Source organism: Pseudophryne corroboree, chromosome 10 (assembly GCF_028390025.1).
Source record: "Pseudophryne corroboree isolate aPseCor3 chromosome 10, aPseCor3.hap2, whole genome shotgun sequence".
In the NCBI taxonomy this organism is placed as follows: domain Eukaryota; kingdom Metazoa; phylum Chordata; class Amphibia; order Anura; family Myobatrachidae; genus Pseudophryne; species Pseudophryne corroboree.
The window spans coordinates 105,330,117-105,345,533 of record NC_086453.1 but is presented as its reverse complement, the minus strand read 5'-3'; the positions used below and the strand labels follow the sequence as shown (position 1 = coordinate 105,345,533).

The following is a 15,417-nucleotide window of genomic DNA, read 5'->3' as shown; positions in this document are numbered from 1 at the left end:
TGGAAGGAGCACCCGCAGTCAAGTCCTGATAGTCAAATTGAAGATGTCACTGTTGAAGTACACCAGGATGAGGATATGGGTGTTGCTGGCGCTGGGGAGGAAATTGACAAGGAGGATTCTGATGGTGAGGTGGTTTGTTTAAGTCAGGCACCCGGGGAGACACCTGTTGTCCGTGGGACGAATATGGCCATTGACATGCCTGGTCAAAATACAAAAAAAATCAGCTCTTCAGTGTGGAATTATTTCAACAGAAATGCGGACAACTGGTGTCAAGCCGTGTGTTGCCTTTGTCAAGTTGTAATAAGTAGGGGTAAGGACGTTAACCACCTCGGAACATCCTCCCTTATACGTCACCTGCAGCACATTCATAATAAGTCAGTGACAAGTTCAAAAACTTTGGGCGACAGCGGAAGCAGTCCACTGACCAGTAAATCCCTTCCTCTTGTAACCAAGCTCGCGCAAACCACACCACCAACTCCCTCAGTGTCAATTTCCTCCTTACCCAGGAAAGCCAATAGTCCTGCAGGCCATGTCACTGGCAAGTCTGACGAGTCCTCTCCTGCCTGGGATTCCTCCGATGCATCCTTGAGTGTAACGCCTACTGCTGCTGGCGCTGCTGTTGTTGCTGCTGGGAGTCGATCGTCATCCCAGAGGGGAAGTCGGAAGACCACTTGTACTACTTCCAGTAAGCAATTGACTGTCCAACAGTCCTTTGCGAGGAAGATGAAATATCACAGCAGTCATCCTGTTGCAAAGCGGATAACTGAGGCCTTGATAACTATGTTGGTATTAGACGTGCGTCCAGTATCCGCCATTAGTTCACAGGGAACTAGACAATTGCTTGAGGTAGTGTGCCCCCGTTACCAAATACCATCTAGGTTCCACTTCTCTAGGCAGGCGATACCGAGAATGTACACGGACGTCAGAAAAAGACTCACCAGTGTCCTAAAAAATGCAGTTGTACCCAATGTCCACTTAACCACGGACATGTGGACAAGTGGAGCAGGGCAGACTCAGGACTACATGACTGTGACAGCCCACTGGGTAGATGTATTGCCTCCCGCTGCAAGAACAGCAGCGGCGGCACCAGTAGCAGCATCTCGCAAACGCCAACTCGTTCCTAGGCAGGCTACGCTTTGTATCACCGCTTTCCAGAATACGCACACAGCTGAAAACCTCTTACGGCAACTGAGGAAGATCATCGCAGAATGGCTTACCCCAATTGGACTCTCCTGAGGATTTGTGGCATCGGACAATGGCCCTCATTCCGAGTTGTTCGCTCATTCTTTTTCATCGCATCGCAGTGAAAATCCGCTTAGTACGCATGCGCAAAGTTCGCACTGCGACTGCGCCAAGTAACTTTACTATGAAGAAAGTATTTTTACTCACGGCTTTTTCTTCGCTCCGGCGATCGTAATGTGATTGACAGGAAATGGGTGTTACTGGGCGGAAACACGGCGTTTCAGGGGCGTGTGGCTGAAAACGCTACCGTTTCCGGAAAAAACGCAGGAGTGGCTGGAGAAACGGAGGGAGTGCCTAGGCGAACGCTGGGTGTGTTTGTGACGTCAACCAGGAACGACAAGCACTGAAATGATCGCACAGGCAGAGTAAGTCTGGAGCTACTCTGAAACTGCTAAGTAGTTAGTAATCGCAATATTGCGAATACATCGGTCGCAATTTTAAGAAGCTAAGATTCACTCCCAGTAGGCGGCGGCTTAGCGTGTGTAACTCTGCTAAATTCGCCTTGCGACCGATCAACTCGGAATGAGGGCCAATGCCAGCAATATTGTGCGTGCATTACATCTGGGCAAATTCCAGCACGTCCCATGTTTTGCACATACATTGAATTTGGTGGTGCAGAATTATTTAAAAAACGACAGGGGCGTGCAAGAGATGCTGTCGGTGGCCAGAAGAATTGCGGGCCACTTTCGGCGTACAGGCACCGCGTACAGAAGACTGGAGCACCACCAAAAACACCTGAACCTGCCCTGCCATCATCTGAAGCAAGAGGTGGTAACGAGGTGGACTTCAACCCTCTATATGCTTCAGAGGATGGAGGAGCAGCAAAAGGCCATTCAAGCCTATACATCTGGCCACGATATAGGCAAAGGAGGTGGAATGCACCTGTCTCAAGCGCAGTGGAGAATGATTTCAACGTTGTGCAAGGTTCTGCAACCTTTTGAACTTGCCACACGTGAAGTCAGTTCAGACACTGCCAGCCTGAGTCAGGTCATTCCCCTCATCAGGCTTTTGCAGAAGAAGCTGGAGGCATTGAAGGAGGAGCTAAAACAGAGCGATTCCGCTAGGCATGTGGGACTTGTGGATGGAGCCCTTCATTCGCTTAACCAGGATTCACGTGTGGTCAATCTGTTGAAATCAGAGCACTACATTTTGGCCACCGTGCTCGATCCTAGATTTAAAACCTACGTTGGATCTCTCTTTCCGGCAGACACAAGTCTGCAGAGGTTCAAAGAACTGCTGGTGAGAAAATTGTCAAGTCAAGCGGAACGCGACCCGTCAACATCTCCTCCTTCACATTCTCCCGCAACTGGGGGTGCGAGGAAAAGGCTACGAATTCCGAGCCCACCCGCTGGCGGTGATGCAGGGCAGTCTGGAGCAACTGCTGATGCTGACATCTGGTCCGGACTAAAGGACCTGCCAACGATTACTGACATGTCGTCTACTGTCACTGCATATGATTCTCTCACCATTGAAAGAATGGTGGAGGATTATATGAGTTACCGCATCCAAGTAGGCACGTCAGACAGTCCGTACGTATACTGGCAGGAAAAAGAGGCAATTTGGAGGCCCTTGCACAAACTGGCTTTATTCTACCTAAGTTGCCCTCCCTCCAGTGTGTACTCCGAAAGAGTGTGTAGTGCCGCCGCTCACCTTGTCAGCAATCGGCGTACGAGGTTACTTCCAGAAAATGTGGAGAAGATGATGTTCATTAAAATGAATTAGAATCAATTCCTCCATGGAGACATTCACCAGCAGCAATTGCCTCCAGAAAGTACACGGGGACCTGAGATGGTGGATTCCAGTGGGGACGAATTAATAATCTGTGAGGAGGGGGATGTACACAGTGAAAGGGGTGATGAATCGGACGATGATGATGAGGTGGACATCTTGCCTCTGTAGAGCCAGTTTGTGCAAGGAGAGATTGATTGCTTCTTTTTTGGTGGGGGCCCAAACCAACCAGTCATTTCAGTCACAGTCGTGTGGCAGACCCTGTCGCTGAAATGATGGGTTCGTTAAACTGTGCATGTCCTGTTTTTACAACATAAGGGTGGGTGGGAGGGCCCAAGGACAATTCCTTCTTGCACCTCTTTTTTCTTTCATTTTTCTTTGCGTCATGTGCTGTTTGGGGAGTATTTTTTGGAAGGGCCATCCTGCGTGACACTGCAGTGCCACTCCTAGATGGGCCAGGTGTTTGTGTCGGCCACTAGGGTCGCTTAGCTTAGTCGTCACACAGCTACCTCATTGCGCCTCTTTTTTTCTTTGCGTCATATGCTGTTTGGGGAGTATTTTTTGGAAGGGCCATCCTGCGTGACACTGCAGTGCCACTCCTAGATGGGCCAGGTGTTTGTGTCGGCCACTAGGGTCGCTTAGCTTAGTCGTCACACAGCTACCTCATTGCGCCTCTTTTTTTCTTTGCGTCATGTGCTGTTTGGGGAGTATTTTTTGGAAGGGCCATCCTGCGTGACACTGCAGTGCTACTCCTAGATGGGCCAGGTGTTTGTGTCGGCCACTAGGGTCGCTTAGCTTAGTCGTCACACAGCTACCTCATTGCGCCTCTTTTTTTCTTTGCGTCATGTGCTGTTTGGGGAGTATTTTTTGGAAGGGCCATCCTGCGTGACACTGCAGTGACACTCCTAGATGGGCCAGGTGTTTGTGTCGGCCACTAGGGTCGCTTAGCTTAGTCGTCACACAGCTACCTCATTGCGCCTCTTTTTTTCTTTGCGTCATATGCTGTTTGGGGAGTATTTTTTGGAAGGGCCATCCTGCGTGACACTGCAGTGACACTCCTAGATGGGCCAGGTGTTTGTGTCGGCCACTAGGGTCGCTTAGCTTAGTCGTCACACAGCTACCTCACTGCGCCTCTTTTTCTCTTTGCGTCATGTGCTGTTTGGGGAGTATTTTTTGGAAGGGCCATCCTGCCTGACACTGCAGTGCCACTTCTAGATGGGCCAGGTGTTTGTGTCGGCCACTTGTGTCGCTTAGCTTAGCCATCCAGCGACCTCGGTGCAAATTTTAGGACTCAAAATAATATTGTGAGGTGTGAGGTGTTCAGAATAGACTGGAAATGAGTGTAAATTATGGTTATTGAGGTTAATAATACTATGGGATCAAAATGACCCCCATATTCTATGATTTAAGCTGTTTTTTAGGGTTTTTTGAAAAAAACACCCGAATCCAAAACACAACCGAATCCGACAAAAAAAATTCGGTGAGGTTTTGCCAAAACGCGTTCGAACCCAAAACATGGCCGCGGAACCGAACCCAAAACCAAAACACAAAACCCGAAAAATTTCCGGTGCACATCACTAGTTGAAATAATCAGGGTCAAGTGACCCGGTGTTCCAACTCGGGTAGCTTGCAGGGTTGAACACGGGTTCAACCCGGTAAGCTGTGCTGTGTAAACGGGAAGCCGTGTCGTTATCAACCCGGCTCACGTCCACAGTGAATGTACAGACGGCATTTGGATATCATGTGATCTCCAAGCGCCGCCACAACCGAGCACCCCACTCCCTACCCTGCCGTGTCACCGCTAACATCAGCGGTGGGAAAGGGGCCTGAGCCGTGTCGCGCCTGGGAAGCTCCTGTGTCAGGCTCTCACAAAACTTCAACTCCTGCTGAATTAGGCCCTGTGTCCGCATGTAATGTCAGCAGTACGTAACTGTGCTGGATGTGTACTTATGACTTCAAGGCGATTCATGTCAACATAGCCAAAGCCTGAAATACCAATATTGGGATTGGCACACAAATACAGATGACAAAATGCATACTTACCTTTTTCTTTTGCATTTAAATAATATTGTGCTTCTTTCAGGAGCTTTCCCACCAATGTGTTGAACTGATGTATTTCTGCAGATGACAGAAAAATCAGATTACTATCATAGAATGGTCAAAGTACTTTACGTTCTCGTTACAACCCTAGATTCATTGGATTATATGCAAGTAACCCTGAATGTAGCTTTACTTCTGTAGCATTACACTATATACATGCAGAATATAATTAGTTTGTTATTTACAGGGTTATGTGTTTATGTCTATCTTCATACTGGCGCTGGCATTCTAGTGAGACGGCAAATAAAAGATGGATGTCAACTAGACAAAAATGTACAAAAGACAGCAAATGTCCATGAAAAAACTTGAGTTAGTAATAATTATTTGTTATCCCTGCACCATCTCTTGGGCCTACCCAAACCTACCTGTTACCTAAAGCTGCACTTGTAATCAGGACCGGATTAAGGGTTGTGGGGGCCCAGGGCAACAAAGCTACGGGGGACCCCACTACTATGCCTGAGAGCACCCACCCCACACACACACACCCCCTCACCCACCCCACCTCCTTCCATCTATCCCCTACCAACTCCATCTAGCCTGAACTACTACTGTCTACCCCCTACCATCTTCTATTTACCCCTACAATCCTCTATTTACCCTTCCTGTCTGTACTAACCCCAGAGTCCTCTACCCACCCCCTTCTGCACTTACCCCCACAATCCTCTCTCTACCCCCTCCTGTACTTACCCCCACAGTCCTCTCTTTTCCCCCTCCTGTACTTACCCCTACAGACCTCTCTTTGCCCCCTCCTGTACTTTACCCCAGTCTCCTCTATCTACCTCCATCATCTCCCCCTTCCTCCATACACCTCCCACCCAGAGCCGGATTAAGGGGGGGGGCCCAGGGGGTACATTACCCTGGGCCCCTCTGTCTTAGGGGCCCCCCGTCCCTGCTGTCCTCTACAGGCCGTTTGAATGCATTTTTTTTAAGTGAAGTTAACGGCTAAGGGCCCCTCAGCATACACCTGAGCTGCCAGCGCTGTGGTCACCGATCTATAGCTGCCATCGAAGACCATCACATGCAGGGAAGCAGTAGCCTCACAGAAAGCAGCGGCCCCATAGCAAGAGACTCTCCTGCTGGACCCGTCCTGTGCCACCTATACCCGGCTCAGATAGTGCCTGCTACAAGGTAGAGGTTTTTCCCCTTCAAGTTGCAGTTGTAAAGGGGGCGTAACCCCCAACTTTACCGGGATTCGTCTTCTCCTTCTGTGTCTGGCTCTTGTGATCTTGGCAGCATTCTGCAGCGACTTCAGAGTTGGAGATGAGGGGTGTAGTGTGTGTGTGTGTGTGTGTGTGTGTGTGTGTGTGTGTGTGTGTGTGTGTGTGTGTGTGTGTGTGTGTGTGTTTTGCAGTGTACAGTACTCTGTGTTTGTGTGTGGTCCAAATATGTGTGGGTGTGTGTATGATCCAAAGATACGTTACCAAGGGCCTTAAATTGACATCACCAAATAGTAGTTGTCGTTATATATGTATATATATATATATATATATATATACATATATTTATTTCACATACATCCCCACCAAATCACCAATCTGTATTTGCTTTATATATATATATATATATATATATATAGCACATTTTGCTGACACTCGATCACTTCTTGTAGAGATGTGTACCTCTCTACCCTCTCGCCACCACAGCTGTGGTCAGTATAGCAGATACGAAGACGAGCGGCACTCACAGGCTATCAATTACGAATTTTTTGCTTATATGTCAATGAGCCCCAAGAAATGATATTTAGTCCTTTAATCATGACATTTTGCTAGTTATGGGGCGGTTGAGACTAGTGGCCTATTCGTAATTGATAGCCTTAGGATGTCTAGAAGATATATAATTTATTTATAGCTGGCTCATTTACGAATTTATTCCCAGTCCCTGTTTCAGGGTTTTTAATTCTAGTGTATTGTTATTATTTGATTCAGTTCGGTAATTTCTTGTATATATTGTACAGTGGGCACCGGGGACGTGAGTTGTTTATGCTCCGGTTTCCATGGAGCTCCCCTGTGACGCGGTGCATCTGTAACGTCGCGGTTGTGAGACGCGGAAGTGACTCGTGATGGCTGGCGGGCGGGTGCGCTGTGGAGCAGGTGAGTATGGCTAGGTTTGTTAACGGTGGGGGTTTCATGCTTTAAATGTCAGTTGTGCACATGTTGTATGTTTGTCTGGCCCTGCGGACGGAGAGGTTTTCTCCGAAACATGTCGGTCTGTTGCCAATAAAGTAACTACGTTTGTTCCAGCCTGCTGAGTGTCGCCTATCCACCTCTCTTTGCTATTGTGATGGGAAGTGCTTTTCCATGAGGAGGGCACCACAGCATTATACAATCTCACTATAGAGTGCCGGATGCTACATTGGACGGTATGAATATATATATATATACATACATACACATACACACACACACACACACACACACACACACACACACACACTTTATTTTAGTCCATGGGGGCCCCCTGCTCTTTAGTGCCCCAGGCCTCCCGGGGCCTTAATCCGGCTCTGCTCCCACCAGTGTCCTGACCTGCAGCTCTTCCTCCTTCCCTGGGGCCGCGGATGCTGCTGGTGCTTTTGCTGTCTTTGCCCCCATATTCTCCCCGATGACAACAGCAAGTGACCTCCTTCCTCCCCCATACGCGAGCCTGAGCCTCACGGAGACTCAGTGCACATACGCTGGCAAGACTCCACTGGACGTACGGAAACACACACAACACACCATATACGGAGGAGCTCCTGGTGGCTGCTGTTACTGGACAGCTTCAGATTCAATCCGCTGTGTGTGGGGGCCCCTAGTATGTGGGGGCCCAGGGACGACCGCTCCTGTCGCCCCTGCTTTAATCCGGCCCTGCTTGTAAAATATCTCCACCACCAAACACACATAAACATGACAGCTTCCAACTCTCCCACAATGTGGAAGAGACTCACAAATGTCCGGAAGCTCTCCTGGACTCCTGGATCGCACTACTTCTCCAGTGAAGTGGGCGGTCTGAAAATTGATGCTGCGATTTGCTGTGGATAGTGTTGTGTCATCGTGGACACACTTCTGCTTCCCAATGCCGCAATTATGCAAATCACTATGTCATGCAATCAACAGCAGCTACTACCTTTTTCGAGCAGGGGGGTTGCTGCTGCCAATGCCGGTGAGGGAGAGGAGAGAGCTGGCCCGTGGACAGCCGGGTCCCTGTGCACAAGCGGCTACTTGAGAGCACATGCGCAAACCTCCGGCTTCTATGGACTGCATCGGTTGCAGCTCATAGCAGCCGGATTGGACAATCAGGCAGGGAGTTGCTTCCAGACACCACCCAATGGGACTGTCTTGTGTGTCTGTGACGGACAGGTAGGACTTCCAATAAGAAGTCACTGCTGGTCACACAGACTACAACTGGCTCAGATGAGCTCGCTGAAGTGGCAGATTTTACTGGGGTGGCTTTCGTCCTGCAGCCCATAGGTAACATCCGCCACTGCATGCAATCACTATCTCACTGGCGACTCCTGGAAAGCTTTCAGAAAATTTTGGCAAGTAAAACACATAAGGGGGGAGATGTACTAAGCCTTGAAAAGTGATACATTTCACGGTAATAAAGTACTAGCCAATCAGCTCCTATCTGCCATGTTACAGTCTGGGCTTGAAAAATGACAATTAGGTGCTGGTTGGTTGATACTTTATCACTGTGAAATGTATCACTTTTCAAGGCTTAGTACATCTGGCCCAAGGGGAAATGTATCAAGCCTTGAGAGAAAAAGTGGAGTATTTGCCCAAAGCAACCAATTACTTCAATCATTTCAAATACTGCGCTAGATAAATGACAGCAGCTGATTGGTTATTTTGGGCAACTTCTTCACTTTATCTCTCTCCCAAGGCTTGATACATCTCTCCCCCACTCACCCATGCTCTGGTCAAAATTACATATTATACCGGATCCCAGCATGATGTACTATACCCAGGGGCTGTGAGAGAGGGCACGTAACTGACTCAAAGGTTGCCCAATAGTAGGGCGTGGCTACTCCCCTCCCAAACCAGCATTGGAGACCCACTGGCAAACGCAGGATTTCTAGAGGGGGGTTTCCAAATGCAGTCCACAACCTCCCACTCTGTGGAACATTGTAGCAAGTGCGGGAGTGGCAGAAGAACCTCGTAATAACTCTGGACATTAATGTAAACACTGGTCTATTTATACACTGGATACTATATAGCATACAGTATTTATATTTAACACTATAGATCATGGTCTATAGTATAGGCTGTATCAAACATACAGTATTTCTCTAACGTCCTTGAGGATGCTGGGACTCCGTAAGGACCATGGGGAATAGACGGGCTCCGCAGGAGATAGGGCACTTTAAGAAAGCTTTGGACTCTGGGTGTGCACTGGCTCCTCCCTCTATGCCCCTCCTCCAGACCCCAGTTTTACACTGTGCCCAAAGCAAGATGGGTGCACTGCAGAGAGCTCTCCAGAGTTCTCTGCCTAGAAGCATTTTTGTTTGGATTTTTTTTCTACCTTTTACTACTTTTTCACAGGGAGCACTGCTGGCAACAGGCTCCCTGCATCGAGGGACTGAGGAGAGAGGAGCAGACCTTCTTGTCAAAGATAGGCTCTGCTTCCTCGGCTACTGGACACCATTAGCTCCAGAGGGGGTGAACACAGGTTCTTACTGGGCGTCCACCCCCGGAGCCGCGCCGCCGTTCTCCTCACAGAGCTAGAAGTACAGAAGACAGAAGTCGTCAGGCGGCAGAAGCCTTCAGCTTCACTGAGGTAACGCACAGCACTGCAGCTGTGCGTCATTGCTCCCATACACCTCACATACTCCGGTCACTGTATGGGTGCATGGCGCAGGGGGGGGGGGGGGGGGGCGCCCTGGGCAGCAATATAAACCTCTGCATGGCAAAAAGACTATATACATGTACAGGTGGGCTCTGTACATGTATATAAAAGAGCCCCCGCCATATTTTACTAAGTTTGAGCGGGACAGAAGCCCGCCGCCGAGGAGGCGGGGCTTCTCCCTCAGCACTCACCAGCGCTATTTTCTCTCCACAGCACTGCTGAGAGGAAGCTCCCCGGACTCTCCCCTGCTTACACACGGTGAAAGGGTGCTTAAAATAGAGGGGGCACATAATTGGTTTACATATTATACAGCGCTGCTGGGGAAAAACATTTTGTGTTGGTCTCCAGGGTCATTGCGCTGGGGTGTGTGCTGGCATACTCTCTCTCTGTCTCTCCAAAGGGCCTTGACAGGGATACTGTCTTCAGGAAAGGGGTTCCCTGTGTGTGTGGGAAGTGTGTCGGTACGCGTGTGTCGACATGTTTGACGAGGAAGGCTCGCTTAATGTGGAGGGGGAGTGCCTGAATGTCAGGTCGCCGTCGGCAACGCCGACACCGGAATGGGTGGATATGCTGGATGTCTTGAATGCAAATGTCAATCTATTGCATAAAAGGTTAGACAAGGCAGAAGCTAGGGATCAGTCAGGTAGCCAGTCCATGCCTGTCCCTGACAAGTTCCCAAAAGGATTCTCATGGCGTATCCTTTTCCACAAACTGATAGGATACGCTGGGAATCTTCGCCAAAAGTTGACAAGGCGCTGACACGTTTGTCCAAAAAGGTGGCACTGCCTTCTCAGGATACGGCTTCCCTCAAGGAACCTGCTGATCGCAGGCAGGAAATTACCTTAAAGCACATTTACAATCATTCCGGTACTATTGCTCGACCGGCTATGGCGTCGGCCTGGGTTTGTAGTGCGGTTGTGGCATGGGCAGATTCCTTATCTACGGAAATTGACACCTTAGATAGGGATGCCATTCATATGACCATAGAGCATATCAGAGATGCTGCCTTGTATATGAGGGATGCTCAGAGAGACATTTGTTTATTAAGCTCCAGAATAAATGCTATGTCTATTTCTGCTAGGCGGCTGTTGTGGACTCGACAGTGGACAGGAGATGCCGATTCAAAGCGGCATATGGAGTCCTTGCCTTACAAAGGGGTGGAGTTGTTTGGAGACGGCCTCTCGGATCTTGTCTCTACAGCTACGGCTGGTAAGTCAAATTTCTTACCTTATGTCCCCCCGCAGCATACAAAAAAGGCACCTCATCAAATGCAGTCCTTTCGTTCCAATAAAAACAAGAAGGTACGGGGATCATCCTTTGTTGCCAGAGGGAAAGGCAGGGAAAAAAAGCTGCACACAGCTACAGTAGTTCCCAAGAGCAGAAGTCCTCCCCTGCGTCTGCAAAGTCCACCGCATGACGCTGGGGCTTCCTGAGGGGAGGCAGATCTAGTGGGGGCTCGTCTTCGGTTTATCATCCACGTCTGGGTTCACTCGCAGGTGGATCCCTGGGCATTAGAGATTATTTCTCAGGGATACAGGCTGGAATTCGAAGACTTGCCTCCTCGCCGATTTTTCAAATCGGCTCTGCCGGCTTCCCCGTCAGAGAGGGAGCTAGTGTTGGCAGCAATCCAAAAATTGTGTATTCAACAGGTGATTGTCACAGTTCCTCATCTCCAGCAAGGAGAGGGATATTACTCAACCCTGTTTGTGGTCCAGAAACCGGACGATTCGGTCAGACCCATTTTAAACCTGAAATCTCTGAACCTGTACTTGAAGAGGTTCAAGTTCAAAATGGAATCACTCAGGGCGGTCATCGTCAGCCTGGAGGGGGGGGATTGGATGGTGTCCCTGGACATAAAGGATGCTTACCTTCATGTTCCGATATTCCCCCCGCATCAGGCGTTCCTGAGATTTGCAGTGCAGGACTGTCACTACCAATTTCAGACGTTGCCGTTTGGGCTTTCCACGGCCCCGAGAATTTTCACCAAGGTAATGGCGGAAATTATGGTGCTCCTGCGCAGGCAGGGGGTCACAATTATCCCATACTTGGACGATCTCCTCATAAAGGCGAGATCTCGGGAGAGGTTGCTGGACAGCGTGTCTCTGTCCATGAAGACGTTGCAGATACACGGCTGGATTCTCAATATACCGAAGTCCCAGCTAGTCCCTACAACGCGTCTGACCTTTTTGGGACTGATTCTAGACACAGACCAGAAAAAGGTTTTTCTTCCGATCGAAAAGGTTCAGGAACTCATAGCCATGGTCAGGAACCTATTAAAACCAAAAAAGGTTTCAGTGCATCAGTGCACACCGGTCCTGGGGAAGATGGTGGCTTCCTACGAGGCCATCCCTTTCGGCAGGTTCCATGCGAGGACTTTTCAATGGGACCTCTTGGACAAGTGGTCCGGGTCCCATTTACAAATGCATCAAAGGATCACCCTGTCTCCCAGGACCAGGGTATCTCTCCTGTGGTGGCTGAACAGTGCTCACCTACTAGAAGGTCGCAGGTTTGGCATTCAGGACTGGGTCCTGGTGACCACGGACGCAAGCCTCTGAGGCTGGGGAGCAGTGACACTGGGAAGAAATTTCCAAGGTCTCTGGTCAAGCCTAGAGTCTTGTCTCCACATCAACTTCCTGGAGTTGAGGGCCATATACAACGCCCTGCGTCAAGCGGAGGAATTGCTTTGGAGAAAACCGGTTCTGATTCAGTCAGACAATGTCACGGCAGTGGCTTATATAAACCGCCAAGGCGGAACAAGGAGCAGAATGGCCATGGCAGAAGCGACCAGGATTCTACGCTGGGCGGAAAGCCATGTAAGCGCGATATCAGCTGTGTTAATCCCGGGGGTGGACAACTGGGAGGCGGACTTCCTCAGCAGGCACGACCTGCATCCGGGAGAGTGGGGACTTCATCAAGAAGTCTTCGCACAGATCACGGATCGTTGGGGACTGCCTCAAATCACAAAAGAGAATAAATCTGCACAGGATATAACGATTTCAGTAAAGAAGAATCCCAAACCATAAGATTTGTGGGGGATTTCTGCAAAGAATGGAGGGAGATCAAGTCCATCCTGCAAAGACACTGGCACATTGTACTCTCTGATGAAGACCTGGCCAAAAAACTTAATACTAAAATCGATCTGAGCTGGCGGCGATCACCAAATCTAAAGGACCTTTTAGTCAGTAGCCATTTCTCACAACAACCACCACGCGGGCCACTAATCAAAGGAAGCTATTCTTGTGGTAATTGTAAAATCTGCCAACACATGGTTAATATACAAGAACTGGTGGACAAATATGGTGATCAGATAAAAATCAATGACTTTTTCAATTGCAAAAGTAAGAATGTTGTTTATTGCATTTCCTGCCCATGTGGCCTGAGATATGTAGGAATGACTACTCGCATGCTAAAAATTAGAACTCTTGAACATATGAGCAATATTAGGAATGCTGCTAAACACCAACAAAGAATGCAACAACTGACAACCATCGCAAAACATTTCCTAATCCATCATTCAAGCTCAGTCCAAGATCTCAAAGTACACGGCCTTGAACAGATCAAACCAGGGATCCGAGGTGGAGACATTACACGAATGCTCCTCAGAAAGGAGAGTGAATGGACTTTTAGACTAGACACCTTGGCTCCCAAAGGCCTAAACGAATATTTAAACTACAGTGTTTTTCTATAAAGAATTTTGTTTTTCCCACTGAGCATGATTCACCTTGCTCACACACCCGAGACCTCCATTTTTTCACTCCTAACCAACCCGCACAATTCTCTCTCAGCACAATCCTGTTCAAACAAACCGCCCTTCTCCATTCCCCCCCCTCCTTTCTTAATTTTACCTGCACCCAATCTTCACTCATTCCCCTTCCAATACTTTCACTCTGCCTCACTCATATTCCACACCATTTTTTACTCACATAGACATACATAAGGGCCTCTACCCCAGTCACTGCCCTTAAACATACTAGCTCCAAAATCCGTCCACCAACCTAAACCAACCTCACTATCCACCAGTCCCTTCCCACTTCCCTGCCTCCGCTTCCACTTTCCTAAACCCCCCCCCCACAAAAAAACTCCCCCCATCCATTCCAAACCCTTCCCCCCTTCCCCCCCCCCCTCCCCAAACAACCCCCCCCCCCTTCTATTCCATCATATTCACTCAGCAACTTTAAGTCGACACCCAGTTTTTAACTCACTCACCACCATAATTCACACCTCACATCTAGTGCAAACCCCCCCCTCCCCCCCCATATACACAAAAGATGGCTTTCCTCTCCCCGCACTCTCTATTTTCTACCACACCCCTCCCACCTTCACATTTCTCCCGCATACCTCACACCAACTATTCCCTTTAACACAAACAGCTATCCTTGCCCCCCAGAATTGACACGATCTCAACAGATCTCCTATGCTATATTACAACTTACAACGTCCCTAATGCTTCTTTATATCTACATTTACTGCATGATTCCTATTTTTGTTTACATTCAGCTATTGTTCTTCTATCGCTTTTCTATCATTTTCTATTTTTATTATTATTTTTATTTTTATTTTTACTTTCAGTCTCAGAATTTCCATATATACACTTAATTTCTATCTTTATTTATTTTTCAATAAATAAAAAATTTTCTTACACTTCTCTCTTTTTTCATTCTCCCACTTTCTTTTTCATTCATCATATCATATATCTTCTTCATTCAATTTTACACTCTCTTTTATTCATATTATCACGTTATTTTCCCTATCTTTTCCGGATCTTTCCCTCTCCAAATTTACCATAATATAATTTGGTCTCTAAATACAAGTTATACGATTCTCTTAATTGTTCTCCAAACTATAATCAGACCAGTATCAGTTAAACCTGACTTTTATTGTTCTTATAATGACACTCCTAATACTCAGTTTTAGTCTGCCGCAATCTATTTTCCTATTTGCAGGTGATCCAATATAGATTATTACAAACAGGTGTATTCCAACTCTCCTGACAGGCTGCGCCCATAAATACAGGCAGCGGGGAACTCCGAGAGCAGGCGATCATGTGATCAAGCTCTCGGAGCGAAACGTACGTCACTTCCGGTCCCGGCGCCCGAACTTCCGGTTGCACGGACCGCGGCCGCCGGCGCCTCCCTACTCGATTCCTGCATGTCCACTGATCTGAGGGTCTCCTATAGTGGTCAGGGTAAGACAGCCCTCGGCTCTTAGCCGAAAACGGGCTCTCCTTGCCCAAACCGTGGTTCCTCCTATTTTTCCTTTTCCACAGGGTCCATCATATATTTCACCACTTAATAGGGGAAAAGTGGCAAAACCATAATTTGTGATACATACATTTATTCTATTATATTGTCATGATTATCATGCTCAATTTCCTTTTTTCCCCATTTGTACCTTATTGTTGGATAAGGGTGGGGGAGGAGCAACCCTCTTACAATGGACAATGAATTTTTCTATTATCATATGCTTTAATTGAATTTCACTGATAATTACTATACTATAGACACATTTCTCTTACTGTTTTGAGCA

The 15,417-nt window shown here is 48.1% G+C and overlaps 1 protein-coding gene across 2 annotated transcripts in view; it reads right to left on the bottom strand.

The window, feature by feature from the left end:
- LOC134966159 (mpv17-like protein) overlaps window positions 1-15,417 on the bottom strand; it is a 258,059-nt gene that overhangs the window by 140,856 nt on the left and 101,786 nt on the right. For both annotated transcript variants that reach the window (XM_063942695.1, XM_063942694.1), the window contains exon 3: window positions 5,014-5,088. In XM_063942695.1, the coding sequence (XP_063798765.1) occupies window positions 5,014-5,088 (75 nt within the window). The remainder of the gene's footprint in view (window positions 1-5,013; window positions 5,089-15,417) is intronic.